Source organism: Triturus cristatus, chromosome 3_2 (assembly GCF_964204655.1).
Source record: "Triturus cristatus chromosome 3_2, aTriCri1.1, whole genome shotgun sequence".
In the NCBI taxonomy this organism is placed as follows: domain Eukaryota; kingdom Metazoa; phylum Chordata; class Amphibia; order Caudata; family Salamandridae; genus Triturus; species Triturus cristatus.
In genome coordinates this window covers 303,307,616-303,331,833 of record NC_140584.1, presented here as the reverse complement: position 1 = coordinate 303,331,833, position 24,218 = coordinate 303,307,616, and the positions used below count along the sequence as shown (strand labels likewise).

The following is a 24,218-nucleotide window of genomic DNA, read 5'->3' as shown; positions in this document are numbered from 1 at the left end:
GGTCGCATGGCTTCGCTATATTAAAAAGCACGTTCGTATCCCACATACCTGTGCAGGCGCTGCTGTGAAGGTTCTCCGGGGCTGCGGGCAGGATGGACGTTGTGAAGAGGGACACAGGAAGCTCACCGAAAGGTCCAAGTCAGCTGTAACTAGCGCTAGTTACAGCTGACTTTTAAAGGGTGTGAGCTTCGTGTGACGTCAGAGGCAGGCAGGCCAACCAGATGCAAGCAGTAAGCAGAGACGATGGCCGCAGGAGGAAACGTTGTGAATATGTAGCGTATTCACAATGTTTGCTCCTGCGGCCATCTTCCCCGCTTACTCCCTCCAAGGAAGTGTACTGTCATCGATCAAGGTCCGCGAGCCGCCAGCGGCCCGCACTATGAGGAACCCTGATCTATAATTTAAACAGTCGATTAAACTAGTCCTGGGTTGGATGATTGCATGGGTTAATAAAATTGCGATAATAAACAGTAATAGCATTAATGAACTGAAGGCAGCAACAAGAAAATACGAGAAAAGCACAAGTAGAGAAAATAGATCTTTTTATTTTATTATTAGAGAAAACAAGGGGTCCAATTTCAGCTGTAAACACTTTGACTACCCCAATAGCATTGTACATTTTTCCACGATCCTGACCAGCATCTGGAAAGCTCAACTCACATGGCAGTGTTCTCTCCTCTGCTGGTATCAGACTAGTCCCAAGGTGAAACAGTGTGCAGATCAGGACAAGCTCGCCGGATGTATTTTCACATTTCACAATTCCACAAGTGTGACTGCTTCACTGCATTAGTAGGAACTGAAGACCCCCCCGCTCTAAGGCACACTGACAGGGCACTGGGAGGAGCCAGTGGCAGATCATACTGAAGCCTTCTAAGCACAGTAGATCTCAACGCTTGAAGTAAATCCCCGATTTGGGCAAACCTTGGCAGCAGCCTAGCGTGGTCAAGTGCAGCCTTCAACAAATTGTTCAAAAACAGTGAAAGAAATCACATAGGCAAGCACATTTATTTGCACCCAAAATAAAGCCTGGTACATTTAATGAGCTGGTAAACGTGCCAAGGCAGTTTATTGCCAGCTAAACATTAACACCAGGCATCGACAGCACAGACCAACTCACTAAGCAAACTGCTGATCGCATCGGAGAATAAAACCCCAATGGTATTCAGAATAGTGTGATACGTTCTTGAGTAGCTCCGTGTACAGCTGCTTCAGCCCTCCAACATGCCTCTTTTCAGCAGGAACCCTAAAGGGAATCTTGGCGCGGTGTCCCAAGAAAGGGCTTCAAACGTTTTACGCAACCATGGCTTCCATCTTGGACTGCAACACCAAAGTTACACACCCAACATCTAAAGCATGCTGCAAGGGCAAATAACATGCCGAAAAGTTATATTACCTGCACTGAAGCGTTTCATTACTGTTCCTCAGCATTTCAGGGGGGCATTATATGCGAAAAGGAACTATTTTTTTGGTCAAAAATTAGCACATTCAATTTTAAACTTCTTGATGGGAAGTAAACCAGTTACGTAGCAACTGAAGTTGCTTGCAAAGATATAGAATTGTGCAGATAATTCACAGTTTTCCCAGAGCAGAACCCACAAGGCTGTCACAAACTGCATATGGAAGTTTGTTGAACACCATAGATACATTTGAGATTAACACTTTATACAGTCATGGTCTTTGGCACAAGACAGTCAGAATGAAACATTTCGTACAGGCACATTAAATACTCACTAGACACCGCCCCTTCAAATGTGAATAGTTCAGTAATGCAAGTACTGTAACTGCTTTTGACTTAATGTTCATAAACAAAAAACTAGAATGTTTGAGACAACTGCAGTTCTATAAAGAGCACCGTTATCAGCCATGACACTTCTTAACAGTCCTGATAAACATGATATTTCTGCTAGCTGGCGATCATTTGTGGTAGACCACAATGGATACTAAATTCTAGGCATCAGAGATTGAATTCAGGCCAACATCAAGAAAGCCTAATAGAAGAATGTCGATTTTTAGAAGCGACTGCTCTTGCAATCTCTGGAGATGTTCATAAAAATAAAAAAAAGATGCTGAAAGACTTCGCTCAAAAAGAAGGCTACTTGCCAAAAGAACGATGCCACTAGTAACCACATGGCAACTGAAGTGGCCTGTTCCTTAGGGTGCCTAAACTAGTCACTACTCAATTAGGCCTGAAACTGGACAACTTAAAGTTCACAGGTTTCCCCCAAAGTCAGCATCACTCCAACAAACAAGCCTGAATGAAAATATCCAAAAAATATTCTAATAGGGCCCCATCACCAACAGATATGGGACCGGCTAAAACATTCCCCTCTTGTGGGCAAATAAAAATTGAATACATTGTATTTGCTTGCGACAGATTCCAAAGAATCTATAGTCCGTATGTCAAGCTCTAGGCGTGACAGATTTTAATACCTATCAAGGATACATTTTAGGATTTAAAAATATTGAGAACCAGAGGCATTCTACAACATTTCCCAAACAGCCTTAACCTTTATCCAGGCATGGGACAGGCCTGCCTCAACAAACACCAACCTGAATCAAATGCAAAACTCACAATTTCGTACGGAACGAAAAACACAGCCCTTCCTTGTAAATGTTTTGGGTTAAAAAAAAAAAAAAAAATGTTGAGGGGCGATTCAGGAAACTCATCTCTCATCCATCTCCTCACACACCAAAAAAAAAAACGAGCGAAGCGGGCTTTGAAAAAGTCCTTAATCACATGAAATACTCGAGCAAACCGTATGAATGCATTTACAATAAACAGCAAGCTGGCATACGTCAGGAATGCAGATAAATCCAGACTAGCTTCCAAGAGGCATTTTCCCAGCTCAAATGGTCTGTATGGACATAAAGGCCACCTGTTGACAATTTTAAAATCAAAAGGCAGCATTTCTCTAGACTAACCAACCCAATGTGTGCTATGCCAGTGTAAGCTGCCTGGTACAAATCCACTTTAGGACATCTTCACATGGAAAACCAGACGAATGCTATTTTAAAGCCTTTTCATACATGTGACTGAAAATGAGTCAAATTGCCTAACAAGAGGCATTCCAGGAGACTGTTGGTGTCTCATGGTAACAAGTGTGTGTGTGTGTGTGTGTGTGTGTGTGTATGTGTGTAAGGGGTGGGGGGTGAGGAGGAGTATAAAAACCAATTTGAACTAATTGGTATAAGAATGTTTCACACGGGTATGTCCGGTTTCTCCAAGTATGAGAAGGGCAGACTGCAAGGAGCAGTGAGGAGCGTTAGAAGAAGGCACAGATCATGCCACACAAGCTCGAGGGCTTCGATATGCCACAGCCCTATCAGGCACAGAATTTGCATATAAAGTATGCCTATTATGCAGCTCTCCAAGTCAAAGATACTACTCCACTAGCCGGCCATTACATAAACCCAACTGTCATGACATGTGGAAAGGACACCAGTCATGCATCAGATCACACCGCAAGGTAAGACGGTTCCAAAAGTATGGCCAGGGAAATGGCAGCTGTGTTATTACCAGATTCCATCTATCTGGTTTAAAATGGGGATGGTGTAGCGAGACATGACGCAGCTCTGCTGTGCTACAATCACAACTGCATACATTTCCTGAGTGGGGTGCCTCTTTTGGCAAGGTTAACAACTGAGTTCATAAAGTAAATTCACAACAGACTAGCACTACACTGCTCAGGATTCCCTTCAGAACCAAAAGTGAGAGCTGGTGGAGACAGTGAGAAAGTGGCGGGAAAGGAAGTAAAGAAAGCTTAAGTGACAGTCATGTCTTGCAATTGTGACATCTAGCCTTCCTTATTCCCCCCAAATGTGCATTGCACCATAGACCACTGCCTTCCATTTAAATTTTGGAGATTCAAACACTGCGAGAAACCAAACACTTCCTCGGGCTATGCACCACCAATCTGTACAAAGTACAGTAAGAGGTTATCTCCACTTGGCCCTAACAGTCAAACCCCCCAAAAAACCCATAGGCAATATCCAACCACCTTTCTAGCCAGACTACTGCTGATACTTAAAACTCGATTTAAATCATAATTTTATGATCAAGTGACAAATATTAATGAACAGATTTTCTGCAAGTTCCCACTGCCCTAATGCACTCATCCTGTACAAATTTAGCAGTCATGCACACCAAAAAAAGTATCTTCCTTTTGCTTTTGAAAAGCGCACAAAGTCACTGTCACGCAAAGCGTCCAAGAGGGGATCAGTTACAAGGCAGCCAAGTCTGGTAGGAATGGTTGCACGGAACCATGGGCTGCAGGGGGGCATAATAGTAATTGCTGAAGTTGACATCTTGGATGTAGTGGGCAGGCTGGTAGTAGCAAGCAACGTTGTGCACTGCTGGAAACATCCTCTGCTCGGATAGGACTCGAGCAGCAAACATGGCAATGAGATTCAGAGTCTGCCGCCGCTCGTGCCCCATCAGGCACACTGTGCTCTCATTCACAACTTTATGTAACGTCATCAGGCAGTCATAGCGTTTGTTTTCCATGCCCACAAAGTGGTTCTGCAGATAGGACTCAAGCTTTCGCTGCTGCTCACCAATGTCTGGGAAATCAATGAAGTACCGGGAACACATGTACCTCTGTAGAGTCTTCATGTCAGCCTCAGACTTTGGCTTGAACCCCCTCACCAGAAGATTGCAGTACTTTAGGAGTCCTCCTCCTCTAATCTCCTCTGGGTTTCTGGTTGCAATAATTTTATTCCGGAGATGCTCCATTGCCTCTTCAAAGTCCCCATAAACACTTTCCCCAGTAACAGTCGGGTGGAAGTTCTCACTCATGGGGTTCTCAGAGCATTCTGTAAAAAGTAACAAGGAGTCCAAAATAATGTGGAAAGAATCCACACTGAACTCAAACTGACGCCGGAGGGTGTCCACAAACTTCAGTTCCACGTTCTTCCCACTGTTATTGGACAGAGAGATCAGACTCCAGCGGTCATTCTCTGTGCGCACTTTCACCAGCTTCTGCACATAGGCTTCCTTCAAAGTCATAGGGGACATTTTCTCCTTATTGACCCCCTCAGGTAAAAAGTCCAACAGGCATCCAAGAACCACATCTTTCACCACCTCATAAGTCTCTGCGCTCTTCAGGTCCACACCAAATATCAGATCAAGATCCTTGTAGCCCAGGCCACCATCTTGATGCAGAACATGGCTAGCTGCAGAGCCATTCAGTCTCACGTTTTTCACATTGATGCCCTTCTGCTCCAGCCGGCTGCGCACCATCTGAGGATGAAAGGACACAGAGTTAGACAGTCTAGCATTTTGTAAATGGAAACCACCCTAAACAAAGTGCAAAATGACTATTCAATTCTCAAGATTTCAAAACAGAACACAAAAATCCCAACAGAAAAAGTTAGTTGTCTGGCTCACCCGTAGAGTCACTAACAGGACAGTCTGCTACTGAGCATGTGCAGCACAGACACGTGCTGCTGTCTGGATTACAAGCAGCTGTTAGTACATCAAACGCTGGTATACAACATAGCATGCACGTAAAGAACAGAACTTGCAGAGAGTGGACAAGTAGAACTAAACTAAACCCTCCTTTTTAGACAGCCAGGTTACTTACTGCCCACGGCTCCCAGCGTTGTCAGTCAGTTTGTGTGGCTAAGAGCAAGGAGTCTCACAGGCTAATAGAACTGTTGGATCTGACAGCTCACAAGACAATGACACTCCTGTGTGCTTCCACGAACAAGGCAAGTCAGTATTCAAGAGTCACCCATAAAGGTGCAAAAACTTCACCCCACATTCATGAAGAGAACATTCAGAACTAGTTTTGTTAACAGCCAGGAGAAAAGGTATTGCAAAGGTGTTTCATATCCTCGTTTATCACTAACATTTGGCTTTGCAGGGGAGAATTTGAAAGAGTGTTCCTCTCCATTGCAATGCTGTTGTAAAGTATAGCTGTGTAGATTTAACTTCAATGGGAAAATGAGTTTCCACTTTGAATTGTCAAATTTGCAAGTGAGAAGATTACACTTTGCAGGTTCTGTTCATTTAGGTGGACGGCTTATTTGGTTCAGCACCTCGACCATCATCTGGTTGCGTTTAGTATGTTCGCCATAAGTGGAAAAGGGACTGCCCAGAAATGGGTCCCCTGCTGGTTGTGCCACTAGATTCATGCTATCCTGGCTGATATGGGGCAATACTGCAAAACAGGTCATGGGATGCTTGTGTCTGGTCCAGGGAGGACCTTGCCAGGCATTTCAGGCTGTCCTGCTCCTATAGGAGGGCAAGGGAAAGACTGATTTGCAAATGGTGGGTCCATAATGGGGTGGCATACTGAGCAAAAGAACAATGGATTAAACCCAGATCTCTTGACTAGGGGCGAGTGGTTGAGAAGTTTCAGCACTCCATCCATCATCTTATTGTGTTTGCCATCTGGGTTCTAGTAGCATGGGTGAGGTAAAACCAGGAAACTACCCAACCTTCACCCAAGGCAAAAAAAAAAAAAGCCAACTCACAAGCAAAAAAGTTCCCTAGGCAAGCAGGTTAGTTACTACAGTATAAGGCGATCTATCTGCAAGCAGTCACAATCTGCTGTAGACCAGTAGAATCAATAGCTACTGTAGTACAGTATAGTTTAAAGAAATTTCATCCTGGAGAGTTTAAAGAGGGTCAATCTGCATCAGTTTCTAGCACCCTTTTGGAGTGTAACCAAAGAACATTTGCCCTGCAAGGAAGTAGGGTGTAAGGTTGAAAGACACTTGTAGTGCAAGTTATGTCACTGTGCAGTAGCAGAAGTTGAAGCACAGCAAGAATCGATTTAATGCACTTATTTTATTTCAGTCAGTTAACTGACTCAGGTTAGAGTGAAGACAACAGCCAAATAGCACTTTCAAAAATTCCAGGTGACCAGGTCAAGCAGACAGCATGCTGTACTCAAGCCACTACTATGGTACAAGGCAGTTCGCATGCAACGGTAATCCATACTGAGAGCACAGCAGTCCTTGAGGTGGTAAGCATGTTGCTAACCACGTTGCTAACCACGGGGCAATTAATCCCAGTCTACAGGTAGCATCTTGCCTGTGATTCATCTGCAGCTGAAAGGCCTACAAGTCCTTGCAAGACTCGTGGTTCGAGCCTCTTCCATTAAGTGCAAGCATGTAACATGCTTGGGGCTGCAATGCACAGCCACCTGCCTGGGCTTGAACAACCTAGTTCACAGCACATCCAAAGCATAGTGTTTGATGGCTTACCAACATTGCCACACCAAATGGCAAGTTTCAACCTTCGAGGTCTCACCTCAGCACAGAAGTCAAAGAATAAATTAATGTTTAGCCGTTAAGTTTCTGAAAAGAAAATCGTTGAGGCATAAGTTGGTGGGGACGCATATAGGAAAGCTTCTCCAGAAGTTTGTTTATGCACAGTAGACCAAGAGGGAGAGGAGTTGGCATAAGGGCTAGGGCGCTCGACCTCGGTTCGAGTCTTGGTAATGACGCTGAACATCCTGTGATTCTGGGCAAATCACTTAATCTCCCCGTACCCAACAAAAAAACCCAAAAAAAAAGTGGTGTCCTCATGTAACGTAACTGGTGCTATGTAAAGCGCTCTGATACCGATTGGATTCAGAGTCAATTTCGCGCTATATAAAACTCTGCCAAAAAAAAAAAAACGGAGTGAAACCCATTACCTTTGAGCAACAGTCACAGGATAGACGGCCAGTACATTTTGCTCTTCCCATGGCTGATTCTGTGAAGTTTCACATTTGGATCCCAAAGACCAGGAAGAGGTAATTGCTCAAGAGTGAAGATGTAGTCTGTTCCTACTTTGATCCACAGGGAGTAATCTTTAGCACTATGGGCGAATGCTTGCTTGGTGAGAAGTGTAGATGAGTTGTTCAGGTACAGCCTTTCTATACCCTCCATTTCTGCCCTGAAAAAAACTGCTAGACAAAATGGTACCTAGGACTTCATATCCTGACAAGTTGTCAAGATTGCGTCCATAGATGCCAGAGGGCCGAACGATCAGATATGGCCTCTTAGTGTCAGGGGGCAGAGTTCGCCACAGTACTTTCAATCTACATGCGGCCCACTTTCTACAGGCTCAGAGTTACATTTAAAGAAATACCCCATTTACCATGGAATACTGTCCAACGCCCCTACAATGTGCCTTCAGCTGATCCAAACATACTGTCCAATTACAGGCAGACAGCCAGCCCCAACATGTTGGGTGATGGAAAGTGAACAGGGCACCTATAACCTGCGTTACAATGTGGATCCGTTATCGTTCTCAGAATCAATCCGTAAAATGTATCCTTATTTACAGTGTTTAGCAAACACATGCTTTGCAATTTAATTGCTCCTTCAGGGCCACTAATGGCAGTAAATCAATTGCTAAAATAAAACAAAAAAAATATATAAAATTGACAAGTATTATATACCTCCAAATCCCTTTGCATAGTTTAATTAGTCTAAAAAAATCCTTTTCATGAGAAACCTTTGTTGCAAGGTCTGATGTTGCACGACTATGTAGCTTTAGTTATTGATTTAGGACCATTTGTGGTCCTGGAAACGGTCAGTATATCGAGAAACATGTTGGTTACAGACTTTAGAGAAAAGGATATTAAAGTTTATGGACTGAAGCTAAGAATTATGCTGCTCACCATTCTTTTAGAATAATGTGAATGACTACATATCTAGTTGGTATAATGGGAGGGTGCATAGTACTGAAATAAACGAGTGCTCCAATGTGGATTCAGCCACCAGACTGCCATAACCAAGAGAAACTTCTGTGATGCCTGATCAATTCTGCCTTACAGCAGATTACAACAGTGTAGACCATGACCTCCAGCGCATACTTAAAGAACAAGCTGGAGGGGAGAGGGTCTTCAATGAACCACAATCATTCCTTTGAAATGTCAAACTAGAGTAGCGCACATGCAATCCTAATCACACACCATGACCATTCCATAGCCGCCCTTGTCCTGAGCCCTCTGATGTATATGCGCCAATGTAAGGCACACCCTCAAATTGGGGTGAATTATCTGCGGAAACCTGACTAGAACCCTGGCCTATGCGTTTGGACGAGGTTTGCCACTTGAAAGTTTCCATTGCCTGGATGGTGCAAATAGTGAGGATTTGGCGCAGGGCTGTGCAACCATCAAAGACTGACACCAGCCCAAGTTGAACGATCAATCACTGTAGGACAATCTACAACTCTCCTGAATAATCCACACACAGCATGACCCATAGTGCATTGACATGAAAAATTGTGATGACACCTAACTTAATCAGGTCTTCTTGGGGAATTCAGGCAGAATGAGATGGAGGATGGCAGATTATGCGGTAATTTGATACAATACAATCACACCAGCACTGAATGTGCTACACTAGTTCCCTGTTAACTCGGAACAAGTTCACACAATATTCTGTGACCCTCCACGCACTTCCTGTTACGTTGTGATGCATACAGTTAACAGAGTTTTAGTAATACTGAAGTCTCCAATTCTGTGTCAGAAAAGATGCCAGCATGTCCTCATTTTAGCAAACTACAGATAGGGAAAATCAGTCCCACACTATAGACATCGCCCTGCCCATGACAATGGACAATATTGCACTGATACTTTGAGGGGTTTTCGGGCCCCATCGCTGGTAAAGAACTAGCGAATTATTTCCCAATTGGGGGACTTGTGAGCACCGCGATTTCTGGTTGCACACAAGCCCAACCACAGAAGACGGCGAGCCTTTACTGCAAGTAGTATGAACCACCCATCATTTGGAGCAGATTGTGCCAGGCATGCTTTTACGGTTGCATCTGTATAGCACTGTAAAGCCAACAGCTATTACTAGAGCCGAATAAACCAAAACCTGATCATAGTTAAACGCTAATCGCTCTATCCGTCTGTTTAGGACACTCCTTCGATGGTCATGTAATGGATCTGTTTGAGTCACGTCAGATTTTGTAGTTGACAAGTTAGGCGTGTCTGACAGTACAGCCTGGGATTCCACGCCTTTTGGAGAGCCCAAGGACGTGGGGGAAGTAGTGAATCACATGGGTGTGCCCCTAAAGACGCGTACTGCAGCGCCCAACTCAGCCTTTGGGTTAAAGGACGCAATTACGGCAGTCCTGTGGAGGCGCTATAACCGGGCAAGGACCGAGGCTGTAGGTGACGGATTGCAGTACAGCGCGGTTCAAACCTGAACATGGCCGTGGTCCCCCCCCTCCACTTCCCGCTTGCATAACTGCAGACTTGTGCAGCTGCAGCCCTGCGAGCCAAGGACACATTTAAGGGTCAGGCAGGGCTGCACCAGGTAGGCAAATAGAAAGCATTCAACGGGCCAAGTGATTCATTCATTCGTTGAATACTCGTGTGCTCCAAGTCAGTCTTACGAAGAGAAAGAAACGGTCTGGCACCTGCTCAGACATTTGTAGACAGTCCTTTGTAGCATGACACAATTAGATCGGGTTAAATGCCCCGGCCAGCACCCCCTAAAAAAACTTAACTTCTAGCACGTTAGTGTCTCCATAAGGCCATTTTACCGCTAGAGACGTACTTTAGATTACCTGAATCCATAAATACATATGCTATGGGAGGCTAAATATGCAAAAATGCCTGTGCAAGTCAAGTACCACGACACATTTTCTATATCTAATTAGCACTGTTTAAGGACTCAGCAAGACTATGGCCACAATTAATCCCAGTTTTGGGTTAAAACAATTAACATATTAATGTGGCATGGTTTTGCTGGACCCGCCCTGTCCAGGGCGTGCTTTATTTGGGAGGATTTGGCTAACAGAAAGTGAATCACCGGAGCGGAACGTGGCCTGCCTCCCACAGCATGGAGCCTCCTTACTTCTTGGGAGGTTAAGCAGGGCATGGTAGTACACCGCCTTCAGGGCCCAGTCACCGCACCGGACAGGACGTGTATCTCAGGCTGCACCGAGGTGCTTCGTTGTTTGACATCCGTCAAGCACTTACTGCTTCGCACTAAAGCCGATCAGAAACCCACTGAAATCCAAGAGATCGCTATGGCTCTATGGTGGTAAGTGAGAAACTCACTTCAATGCTCCAACCTCGGGTAAATGAGTACAGTTATTCGCCTTTCCCTTGGACAGAACTGCCAAAACGTGACTGCAGCATCCGGTGCTGGACGTAAGTAACCTCCGGCTCTCCCACGAACAGCCATGGTCAGCCCGTTTGGCCCTAGACTGTTTCGTTCCCAACAGCTACAAAGATGCATCCCATTAACTTGTTTCACAAAATTAACCATGTGCCAAGCATTCCTGGCTAATACTGCTTCCTCCGTATTAAACATCGTGGCTATTAGAAATCATACCTATGCATCAAAACTCCTACCAGGCTACACCCACCACCCAAGGCAACCGTATTAAGGTGCTGGCAAATGAGCCAGTAGGGCTTCCCAACACAAGCTCACTGCCCAACCAAATAAAGTAATAAAGCTCTCCTAAACTCCACCTCCAAAATCAACAAAATTCGTTACCCTGCGCCACAGGAAATATGCAGCTCCGTGCCGTAACCATAGTTTACCTCCTTTCCCCCCATAAACATATCCGGGGCCGTCAGTCACCTTGTGGGACAACTTCGTGTTGGGATTAGGCTGGCCTTCTTGGGACAAAAACTTTATTCGGAAATCAAACCACAGCAGTGACAAGCTGCACCCACAATCAAGGCCCTAGCGGAAATTTGTATACAACACGTGCTCAATTTAAAAGCGTGGCTGAGCTTGTTCATTTATGAAGCACAGATGGACAGAATGCATAGTCACACCGGGTCAAAAATCTGGGTTCAATCCAACGTTTTTTGCTCAAAACGCCACCCCGGTTTGGACCAAGCCATATGCAAATCAGTCTTGACCAGGCTTTATGTGGGATATAAACTTCAGGGGGGTGCGGGAATCTCAATGGGCGTGACCAATGCAGTCACGGACGTGGCTTAAAACACCCAAGCTAAAAAACACTGCTTAGCATAGTGTGCCACCTGACTGGCATTTTGCTGTGTCAATGATTGAATCCCGATAAAAACTACAAAAAGTGAAGATTACCTACAACAAGCTAGGGCTATTGCCTTTGTCAATGGTTACCAGCTGCATAAAATACATAAGCAACAACTATGACTTTGTTGCATACAATACTGAAAACATTTCGCTCTGAAATGAGACTGTAAAAGAACAGTAACGAGTCTCTGAAGTTACATCACAGGCAGTGTAAGTCGTCACTGCTGCAGTTAAGATTTTCACCAAGAGGATGAGGGCAAAAATGGAGAGCTGTAGGAGACTGGTTTCAGCACCTACTTTTTAGAACTGCTGGTGCTGAGCACCGGCAAGTTCCGGCCAACTTCAAGCCCTGGTCTTAACCCTGTTCCTCATGGGAGCAGTCTAGTATGCACTGACAAGCCAGGACCTCCCTAAACTAGAAACAAGCATCGTGCAACGGGTTTGAGGTTATTACCTCTGGGGGTAAATGCTTGACATGGTGAAATATGTGTCCATTTGTTTTTTTGCTTTTGTCACACTAAGTGGGTACCTTGCTCACTGCACCACTGGTTTCAAGCTAGCCTGGCAGATGAGGGGTGTCACCCCGAAGCCTGTGCCAGGATGCCTGTTTCAGTCTAGGCATGGCAGTTTGGTCTGGACTGTTCTCATGGGGAATAGGGTAAAGACTACAATACTGATTTGCATATGGCTGGGTCTAAACTGGAATGGCGAGGAAGAAAAAAAATTACTCTCAGATCTCGGTAATGTGGTTAATGTTTGACATTGTTCAGCATTCCGTCCATCAATTCCTCTTTTTACACTTATAAATCGTCTTAAGATGTATATAGTGCTTCATATCTAGTTTGTAGCGATGCTGCGTAGAGCTTAAGGAGACACTCAGTTGCCCACGAGGTTATAAAATAACTCCGGGGTCAGTTGCCACAAAAGGCGGCCAGGGCACATGGGCCTCATCACTACACCCACAGAAGAGCAGAGAACTCAAGATTGCAATTCGATTAGTCATCGTGAACTTTGGCTCAAAGTGCATCTTGGGGGTTTGAGCATGTGCTACTGCCGCGGAGTAACGGAATAAGTGACGCATCCTAAATAGAGTAATGTGCCCTCCCAGAAGTAGGCGGCCCCCAGCCGGCAGCAGTCAGTGGACACCATCGTCAGAGGTCGGCCAGCACAGGAAGGCATCGCACAGAAATCAGCGTTTCAAGAATTCGGTGGCAGGGAGCCAAGGCAGGAGGCTGGCTCATACAGTCAGCACTATTTCGATCACGCATCCCGAGCATGAGGTTACACGGAGGAAGGCCTGCCACGAGCATGGAAGATTCTGGGGTGGGCATTATGTTACCGAAAGCCTGGAACTTGCTACCATGGAGGTACAGCCAAACGCATACCCACCTGACACGCGCCAACTAACTGCCATGTGTAATATGACGGGACAAAATGGTGACCTAGCCGATAGAAGGCTTGAAAAGCACAAACCGAGTCCGAACAGTGGCCTCCAGAAGACGGGCATACCCACAGCAAATACGAGTATTTTCTACTTCACAGTTTAGATTAAAAGTCTGACAGTTGCAAAGTACCATCTGAAATGCAGACACATTTACACCATCTTACCTCATTGTATACCTGATCTTTTTGATATCGCTTTTTTAAAAATATAAATTAAACCTTTGAGGGGGAACCAAGGGATCACCACCACGGGTAATACTGGTGCCAGAACACGTCAGTAGAGAATCCTCGTGGTGGGGGGTGGGGGGGGAAGGGGGTTCGAGTAAGAGAAAATACTGACTAAGAAACTTTTAGAAGACATAGAAGTACAATTCACTTGAAGGAGCATCAACGCACATGGCCTTGCCCTCCACTCATGGCTCCGCCTCCCACTGACCCTTCCCCACACCCTCCAGCCACCACGTGCCCTTCCTCGCTTACCTGCACGACGGTGCGGGGTCGCACAGACAAGGTGGGGAAGTTGCCTCGTCCGTGAATGGGTACGCTCTCCCCCAGGATGGCGTCCAGGCGCTGCACTTGCTCCCAGCTCAGCACGCTGAAGCGGCGCGAGACGCACGCCGACGGCTGGCTGCCTGGTGTGCGGCGACACGGCGGGGACGACATCACTCGGCGGCTCCTGGGGTTTGACGTTGCTGCTCCTGACGTACCGGCTTGTCACCTCAGTTGTCCGTGCGCGAGACAAGCAAACTTAGTGTTTTACGCCTGTACAGTGTCCTTATTTCAGATCGAGTAACCTTGACGTCACGAGAGCTGTGACGTGAAGCAGCGAGACTAGCGACGCGATCCCCTCGGCTGGTGGCAATGTAGTAAGTCCTGCGGCCCTCGCGCGACAAAACTGTTGGCGCGGCTTGTCCTCCACAGCTGTGCACACACGCCCCCCTCAGACAGTCAGCTCGCCGGCAGGGACTCCTCACACGCGGTTCTCTTCGGGTGCGGCTCTCACGCAGACTGAGCTTCAGGGGCGGTTTAAACTGGCGCTGGAAGCAAGGCAGATGGTTGTAATAAAACGCTGATAGGAGGGGCGCAAGTTGAGCGTGCTTAAAGTTCTGGATAGTCCGTTTCTAACCTTTTATGACAGGCCGGTTTCTCGAATCTTCTTTCAGCTCGGCCTACGCAGGTGTCGCGTGCTACGGTTCCCGCTGTGCCCGGTTACCCTTACCAGTCAGTCCCGCCCTCGCCCCGTCCACAGCAGCACTGAGCACCGCCTCACCCTGACGCGCTTTATGTAGGGCACTTTTCGGGCGCTCACTGGCTATATCACTTGTCACTCGGCTACTTCCTCCCGCCTTCTTCCAGCAAGGTTGCACTCCCATTGGACTGTCTGCATTGGCTGTGTCGCCTCTCTCCGCCTATTTTTCACGTGCGTCACCATGAGGTGAAGTTGGCATCTAATTGGACGGTAGCCCAGGCGCTCCCCGAAATGGAGGCGGGATGCCGGTCGGCGGAATCCCATTTGCTATTGGCCAATAGGTATGCCAATCTGTTTAAAGGACCGGTACATCTTGGCAAGCTGCAGAGCTGTCAAAGCCTGAATTCATTTCAAGGCTGTAGTTTGTGAGATGCAGCACCCCGCATGGCCGCTGGACCACACTTTCCCTCTTGCGAACAGTCAAGACATGGGAGTAGTCAGAAAAATAAAATACCCCCATTTTGCAGTATACCCGAAATATCTGTGAGAAAGTTAATGAGGCGAGCGGAATGTTGATATTGCCGTTCACATGGGTGTGCTAGGGGCATAAAATACATGATTGAAAATCTGTTTTTATGGTGACAAAAAGGACCAGCAGTACTGGAAATGAAAAAAAATGCTCTTGGAGATCATGAATTTGAAGTAAAGAGGCAGCATTTGAAAGCGTGTGATGTCACAAGGGACGGAGTAATGAAAAATAGAATCTAACAGTAAATTTACACTTTTATTTTTTAACTTTGCTCCAAAAATCTTCGCAACAAGAACGCCCTTGACAGCAAATCTGTTCTAGCTTACTTATTTGGTCACAGGCAGACTGAATTTTAGACTATCTTATGGGTTTAAGCACCTGCTCCAGAGTCTTTTTGTATTCAGCCATTTCCAGGTTACAATAACAGTAAGAAAACTCTGATGGCTCATGCGGTTGCTGAAGAAAACTGTGTGCAGTATGGTCATAAATTTGACTCCTAATAAAACAGCATAGATTGTTAGTGTGCCTGCTATAAAGCACAACATTTAACATCCAGGTCCGAGATTTGAGTTTTATATAGACACCATGAGGATTACTGCTTTGCAGCAGATATCATTGCAATACCTGCACAGTGCAAGTTCTCCTTTTTGTAATATAGCTCAGTGAGTTGTGACCTGGCTCAGGGAGCTGCAGTCAAATCGCAAGGCAAAAGTATAGCACCTTCCTGCTTCCTCTCAGTCTTTAGATAAATTAAGGTTGCATAGTAATAATAACTTATTAGTAAGTATTATACTAGTATTATGTGGGCAGTGGGGTACTTTACATGGAGATAGGAAATGTAATACAAAACTGTGTGTGATAACTGATTACACTTTTATAAAGACTAGGGAGAGGGAAAGGTAGGGTGAGTAGGCATAGAGAAACCTTCGGAAGATATACAAATTACCTGTGATGTCCTTTGCGAGGTTATAGGTGGGGAATTGGGGTAGTTAAAGTTGTGAAGCTCACAATAATTGAAGATTTTCAGGTGTATTAGTCACATAGGCAGATTCAGTTGACCTTTTTAGAAAGCATGCATTTTATTTACACACAGACCATAGAAAATTCAAAATCCTACCTCCAAATCATAGTTTAGCTGAAGCATTTATGAAGTGACAAGCTGGGTGTCTTTGTTTTCTTGATGGCATTGACTTCAAGGCATTAAGCTCTAGATATCCCCTAGCAAGCATAATACTCCACAAAAGAAGTGCTGATGTCCCTTTAAGTAAGGCATTTGTGTTGTGCCCAAGATGTTGTTATGATTATTAAGGTTCTCCTTTATTAGGTATTCCCCTGTTAGCTTGCACATTAATCATCTGAAAGTAAATGCACATAATTAACATAAAAAGCACACTTGGTTAAAGTAACTTTTTCTTTGCACTGCGATCATCAAGTCTGCTTGAATATATTCACAGTATTTAATCTGAACTTGCTACTTTGTTTTAAAATGGCTTATTTTGTGAACAAAGCTCCATGGAACGCTGATAATTAGATTTCTGATTGTTGTTAATATTCGAAGAACAATATCTCACAGACTGAAAATAAGTAAAGGGGCACCAGGCCATTTTCTGCTAATTGTTTATATTGAAAAGTTCAACAACTAAATAGGTTATATAAGCTCAGCATAGAGTGTGAAGGGTCAGAAAGTGACTTCTTCCCAGGCCACACAGATGAGACATGTCTGGCAGAATCACCCTTTCTGAAGGAAAATAGTAGGGATTCAGCTTTCACCAGCTAAGTTGATCAGCCTAGCTGAAAGCACAGATGAGACTAGCACACATTTCCACTGCTCTGAGGGCTGTTCACTGGTTACCAGTTGCTAGAAAATCCACCTTCAAGCTGCTTTTTATCACACACATTGCAATACATGGCAAAGGACCACTTTTCATCAGGGAGAAAATCAACTAATACATACAACAGAGGAACCTACTCTCAAGAATGGCTTCCCGCCTCAACTTTTCTGCATGTGAGAAAAAATACACGGGTGCAACATCTTTCTCTGTTCAAGTAGTCAAACTATGACATTCGCAACACACAAATAAAAGATCCACAGAAAACCATCTTAGCTTTAGAAGATTAGTCAAGAGCTGGCTCTTCCCCACCTGACGACTATAATCATAAAACAACAGTGTACCACAACAATATTCTCAGACAGGACAAAGTATGTTTCTCACTTATGCATACTACTTTTAAAAGCCATGACAAATCTGCATACACACCATAAGATCATTGTGAAAATTAGACCATGTAAATATTGCTGCTTCTATGCACATGTTGGTATTTATACAGAGGGATTCTCTCCATCCAATAAAACTTTACCAAGTGTCATGTGTATGTATGTATGTGAGTATAAATTATTTTCCATTATTTTTATTTATAAAACCTCCTTTGAACCTTACTCCCATCCCTCCTCTCTTTAATTCATCCCAAACCTTTCTGACTACTATGAACTCCCAAACATTCCTCTCCTTTTTTCACCATGCCACCCAACTAAAAGGCACCCATGACCACTACTTACAAAAATAACTTACTACTTCCCCTTTCAAATCTATTCCTACCATTCAACACCTACTCTAAACTCTACTTAACACACAAGAAATCAAAAGCACAAACCTAATACACAGCACAAAAAAAAATATTTCTTATCTACTATTAATGTTGAATCTTGAGTTGCAGAGTAGCACTTCCATGCCTTGTCAGGGGTAATACGTGCTATATACATACAATTTACTATTAAAAGATTGCCAGCACATTGTACCGGGTTCGTTATGGAACTGGAAAAAAACACTACATCTCCCAGCTCCCCATATATAACCTAGCGTTCATGCACACTCCTTGTGGACGCTGGGACAATGCCTCTGCCCATTTCATAGTGTTCCAACAATATTTTCTGTTTAGTGTTTAGGTGGCCCGCATGCCAAATCTGGAAGGCGAGTTGGGCATATACCTTGACTCTTGTAAATTAAGCGCTTTACCAGCCATTCTACATGCAGGGACCTATGTACATTGTCAGTGCAATATACAGTCTGTGGCGCTGATTTGTTCACTACTGCTGTATATGTGCCATCTGTATGATTTAGTGTACGTCTTACATACCTGTGGAGCCCAACAACCACAAAGACGTTTCATGTTACATCTAAACTATTTTCTTTTTCACTTCTTTAAACTGAAAGAAATAGGGAGGCTCAGGCCCTGGCGAATGCCTCATCACTTCTGTGAGGAGGGAGTTTGATTTAGGCAGAAACGACAACCACTCTATCTTGTTTTAATTAATCCGAGTTTTCTTTTAAACTATAGTGTTTAGTAAATAACTGTACTTGTGTCAGTGCATTCTCGGTCCCAGGGTTGGTGTTCTACTATACAGGAAGGCTACAGGGACCGGTAGATCGCTTCTGCTTCCAAGATGGTAGTTTGGATCAAAGGTGACTCCAATTCAAACACAGCTTCTCTTTCCAGTAGTTATCCACTTCGAGGAGGTTCCAAGTGACCCTTTAAGGGGCGAGTTTTATTCAGTAGGGGGCTTGAGGTAACTTCTTTCAGGGCAGTACAAATGATGCCCTGTGTGGTGAGAATTCTCTGTGAACAGAAATCCTGCTACAATGTCACGCTGCCCTTGCGGGATTTAGCATTTTTTAGGAGATGCCAGAGGTCTATCTGTAGTGTTTGTCTACAGAGGTGAATGAGGCTTACTTGTTGATATTTTCCACTGTTTCTTTGAATAATTTTGAAGCTTTTAACGGAGCGCTCCTCTGGGTATCATATGTGGGCTTTAACTTCATGATCACGCCAGTTTCACTCATTGCGCATAATACGCAACTATGCTAATTTGCACTGGTGCACTCCTTTTTATTAGTTTCAAAGTGCCCTTGTGCGCCCACCAGGCACTGTGCTGGTGCTTCAAAAAACAAGCAAGTGGTTATTAGTTAGGTGGTGATGGCAAAGCTAGGGTTCTTGGTGTATTTCAGCAAAGTGATTGTTTTGAAAGCTTTTGATGGGGTTTAGAGCCACCAGTAAGAATTTCAATGGTGGGTTTTTTATGTCGAAAGAGGCACTGCGTAGCTGTGGGCCTTGGTATTTAAGATATTTACTGGTGGATCAGGTAGTGGTGGGATATGCCTAAAACATTCAGAGCAGGCTCTGCTCTGATTGGCAGGCCAGTCGGGTCGCAGCAAAGATCTATTCTAAAGTGAAATCTTGGCTCCCACCCCGTCAAACGACTCATGGGTTATATCTGATGAATTTTAGATCATTCTGGCAACTGCTTAGGGTTGGAAGCTGAGTGCCATGCCATATCACCGGGCATGGTTCAAGCTCAACACCTAGAACTCGAAAATGGGAAACATCCTTTACCCCACATGCGTTACTCAGCAGTGCCATGACCCTGCAGTTTTTACACTGCAAAATCTTTTATAACGCAGGGCTTTACACCGCAAACTATTACGCATTCCCCATTACAACGCCATGGTGGAGTTAGAATAGTGAATTGCGTTGTAATGGAGAATGCGTTGAAATAGTTTGCGGTGTAAAGCACTGTGTTATAAAAGATTTTGCAGTGTAAAAACTGCGGGGTAATGGCACACGGATTAAAAGTGTGCGGGGTAAAGTGTCCTATTCCTCAACAACTGGCAATGAAGGTGGATCTTTCAAACCTGAGTGAGGCCTTGTCTTTGCGGGCTCCATTGTTTTTGAAAGCCTCGCTGTCTTTTGTTTACTGTTTTAATCATATTTTTAGTCTTAATATGGGATACAGTTCTAACGGCGAGGCAAAATGATGATGATTTAAATATATAATAATATATATCCTGTGCATGCGCAGCGTACATTTTCAGAGCTATACGTTGTACCCAGGGATGCGTCAGACTGTGTGGTGGTCCAGTCCTTTTGATAATTGTACTTTCAAACTTTGTTTGACTAGACATCTATTTACCCTGTTTCCTTCTACTCTCAGGGCGCACAGTAGTAGGCAGTTTCTGTAAACTAAGCCTAGCTTGTTAATCTAATGGACATACTCTCACTCCAGTGCTAACAGAGAACGAACTACAAAGAAGCATTGATGCTGTGCGGGCAGAACAGTAGCAGCGGCAGGTTATTTTATTCATCAATGTATTATTGAAGATAAGGGAGCCTGGAAATAACGGACGGTTGCCCTCAGAACTAAAGTACATGAAATCAAACGTCAAACAGAGAGTAAAGGAAAGACGAGTCAGTCAGTTAATAGAAGGTCATTTAGGGTCTGTAAATGTAGACCCACTTATTGGGGGGTGCAGGTTTTAAGGGGTTACATGAATATATTACCTTTAGATCTAATAGAGCAGTGCTTACGTCACAGGTATCCCAGTGCAGAAACAGGAGCCTGAATCGGTGCAGCAGCGGCAATGGCCCCTGCGACAATGAAAAATGGCCACCTGGGTTTTATAGCTTCCGTTCCTCTAGTGTGGAGGGGCATTGAAGCATTGAAGCTACAACTAACAGGCTGTATGTTTTTTCTGATTCAAATGTGGTCAACAATTTTTGGGCTTTGCTTTCCACTTCAGAGGCCCTAAAATGAGACACAGTAGCCTCACGTGGTAAACATTACACGGTTCAACATTTTCACAGTTTGCTATCCCAAGGAGCACAAGAAACAAGCCGCGTTGGTTTCTAGAGATTTTGTTATAAATTGCCTTGTTTGGTCAATGTCCACTTTGAAAAAAGCCAGTGGTGCTGTCTATAAATGTATCTTTTTCAGATAATGTGTTGCCCCAATCCCACAAAATCCTAGATGTGACTTAGACTGTGGTTGTTGCCTGAGCCTTGAGTAAGTTGTGAAGGGTGAAACTGCGGTAGTGGGCATGGAATCTTTTACCCCCAGAACAATACTAGAGGTGAATTTGCACAGTTTCAGCAAGAGCATCAAGCCAGAGCAAAATGAAGCCGGTTGAGTTTAATGTACTTGGAGCCCATACTCGTAGAATTAGCAGGCATGAGGTATCTTGACCCGGAGTACGCCTAGAGGACAGGGGGCCTTTGGCTGGGACAAGATGGATGCTGCAACTGAAACTGAATCTGTGGCTGGTACCTGTGCGTCAAATCGGGTGGACCAAGGAGTAGGAGCTGCTTATTCTGGGCGGCCCTTACTGGCACTGCCCTTGCTACCTCTGGTCTCAGGTGTTTTTAAGGCAGCAGCAGGAACAGAAAGTAAACAAGGCCTTAGTTTCACATTCTATCTTTCCGATTCGTGCCTCTCCCTGGACACCAAGTAGCAAATTAGAGGTGAAATCAGTGTAACACTGCACCAGAACCGTCTGGACAAGTGTGCTAAACTGAGTGAAATGCAGAGCACTGCACAGAAGGGGAGCCTCGTTTTAGCAGCATCTGTGCCTTCCTTAACTCTCCTTCTCGCCACTGCATGAAACTGTGAGGGACTAAGAAGCTGGGGAAAAGGGGTCGTCAACACTGTGATGACACTGGAAGTCAAAGGCTGCGTGAGGCCACGCATTCAGTGACGTGAGGTCCATGAAAGCAGTGTTTACCTGGGCCTCTAACTTCCAGCGTAAAAGATATCCAGAAGGATTTTCTCATTCCCGAAACCCAGTCAAAGCTTCTTCCTGTGAGCAGGGAAGGACTGAAGAGGCTGATCTCCTTAAGTGCATTATGCGGGCTGGGTAGAGAATCAAGAAGTGCCGCCACCAGCCCTTTGTTCTTTATAGCTTCCACTCAGCACACATTCGCCAGAGCAGTGCTGGCTCCTCCCGCCATGATTTTGATCGCTCTGTCCCGGAAGGACCTTAACGTGTGTATTTTACGTCGATGGAAACGGCCACGTCTTAGTGCGCGCCTGAGATGCAAGGAAAGTACAGCGCAGTGAGTTACTTAAGGACCCCGAAAACCTCGCAGCTCACTTCTTGACAATAGGCCTTGTTTCTAGTTCACCTGTGTTTCCCTTTTCCTTCCAACTTCTGTCCTCCCGGAAATTGGCAATAGCAGAGAAGGAAGAAAAGCACCGAATGAGCTGAGTCCCTGGGCCTCTCTCCGGCATTAATTTACATGGTGGTCTTGAGTGTTGTGTCGACGGACTGGGAAACTGTTTTGCCTTTTATCCGCCTCAGGTTGATAAAAATAAAAAACAAAATATGGCCTTGTTACAAAATAACACTTGGGACCTGTTTTACATAGGTTTGTGTTCAACTTAGATTCACCAAAAAGCAGTTTGCAAGGGGAAACATCTTTTACCCAGCATGCTTTATTCCGCATGCCATTACCCCGGGGGTTTTTACTCCGCAAAAACGTTTACAACGCAGGGCTTTACACTGCAAAACTGTTACAATGCATTCCCCAAAGTAACGCCCCTCTGGAGTTAGAATAGTTATTGCTTTGGATTGAGGTATGCATTGTAACGGATTGCGTTGTGAAGCCCTGTGTTGTAGAAGTTCTTGCGGAGTAAAAAATGTGGGGTAATGGCATGTGGAGTAAAAAATGCAGGGTAAAGTGTCCTATTCGCTTGCAAGGCCAAGCTGTCAGAATCGACAATAATGGAACCTGGCCCTCCCAGATGGCATTAGCTAGGGTAACGCGCTCGCTCGTGCCACCCAATTCCTTTTGGACCCAACCTACCCCATTCCAATGAACTACCTGGAGTCAGCGGCTGATGATGATAAGGCCAGTGCCTGTGGTAGCAGGTGGGGTTCACAGGCACTCATTTTTGGATGCTGGCACATATTTTTCCTCAACAGATTTTGACCCAGGGCAAGAGAGAACAAGCATTGGCATAGCCAATAGGTCTCGCCTTTGGGACCTTATAAGTGTTTAGCCATCCAACAGTTGATGTTGTTGCACCAAGGATATTGTGCTGGATAACTAAACACTTATAAGGTCCCAATGTGGCTTAGAACCAGTGCTTAATTTGAGCTAGTAGTTGCTGATTGGGTCTTAATTTTGGGGATCAGCACATATTTTTCTTCATTGGAAACTTACAGAGAGCATGCTAGGGGGAAAACTCATAAAGGGAAAAGAAAGGAAAAAAACGTCATACAGGGAGAAAGGGGGGACCTGCAGGAGTGAGATAAAGGAGCAGGGTGTGTCTGGTAGTCCATTAGAAGCATGAGGTTGGTTCAGCAAACGGTGGGCTTGGGTTGGCTAAAAGAAGCCAGATCCCCTGACATTGGTTTGGTGTTGTAAGTCTTTAAAATAGAAGTTTGTTTTTTACGGAGTGCTTGCTATAGCAGTTCTGCCACAACAATGCTTTGTAAAACACAAGTGTTACTATTATCAAAATACATTGTAGACATCTAATCGCTTTAAGAAGAACAGTGGACTGAATCGGCGATCCTGGATGGAAGCTTATGACAAGCAGATCGCACACGTGTCACCATCAAGCGCCGCTTAACTCGCTGAGCTATCTTGCTGGCTCGTGGGAAAAGTAAAGGGACGCCGCGAAAAATTGCGAGGCATATTTAGGAGTGTAATTTAGAACCCACAGCCCATAAAATACATAAAGGTGAGAGGTGCTTGACCCCAGGGCCTTTGCATATTCTCCTAAATCAACTCTGTTGACAATGTCGGGACCCGCTAACCTTCTGAAACAGAGGGACTAGGGGGCTTTCACAACTGCAAGGTGGCGTCGCCGCTCATCCTTCCAACTAGCAGTAAGAGGGGGCGGAGGGTGGGGCAGGGGATGTGAGCATGAGACCCCCACGCAGAATAAAGTCTCCGACATGTGACTGAATGGGCAACGGGAAAGGCACGTGCTCAAGCTCACGAGCTAAACAGGTGGTCTTATTGAGATGGGGGAGGGAGGAGGCAAACGGCGGGCGTCTCCTCGTGCATGGATTTACTAAAAGAACTGTGGGACGGGGTGGAGAATGGGGAGAGAGAGGAAACAGGGTTGGGGTTAGAATGAGAAGGGAAAGGCAGAGGTTCTTACAGTTTTCCTGTAAATTGATATTCTATTTTTTTAAGAACACTTAAAAAAAAAGTCCCTTGAAATGCAAAAGAAAAACAGGAAATGCAATGGTGACCCAACACCCACCCCAATCTTTTGTCTCGTTGTCTCTCTCATCCACTACCCTC

At 45.0% G+C, this 24,218-nt stretch overlaps 1 protein-coding gene across 1 annotated transcript; it reads right to left on the bottom strand.

Annotated features, from left to right (window-relative positions):
• Nucleotides 1–525: 525 nt before the first annotated feature.
• Nucleotides 526–14,702, bottom strand: TENT5B (terminal nucleotidyltransferase 5B). The gene is made up of 2 exons (XM_085647704.1): nucleotides 13,894–14,702; nucleotides 526–5,239 (listed from the first exon to the last, which is right to left on the bottom strand). The coding sequence occupies exons 1-2, from the start codon at nucleotides 14,074–14,076 to the stop codon at nucleotides 4,217–4,219; spliced, it is 1,206 nt and encodes a 401-aa protein (XP_085503830.1). The 5' UTR covers nucleotides 14,077–14,702; the 3' UTR covers nucleotides 526–4,216.
• Between the last annotated feature and the right edge of the window lie 9,516 nt (nucleotides 14,703–24,218).

What these genes read in the sequence shown, in the direction of transcription:
- TENT5B (XM_085647704.1), bottom strand. Translation starts at nt 14,076, where the DNA reads ATGTCGTCCCCGCCGTGTCGCCGCACACCAGGCAGCCAGCCGTCGGCG. An exon ending in GACCCCGCACCGTCGTGCAG is followed by an intron (nt 5,240 to 13,893) that starts GTAAGCGAGGAA and finishes TTTCATCCTCAG; the next exon opens with ATGGTGCGCAGCCGGCTGGA.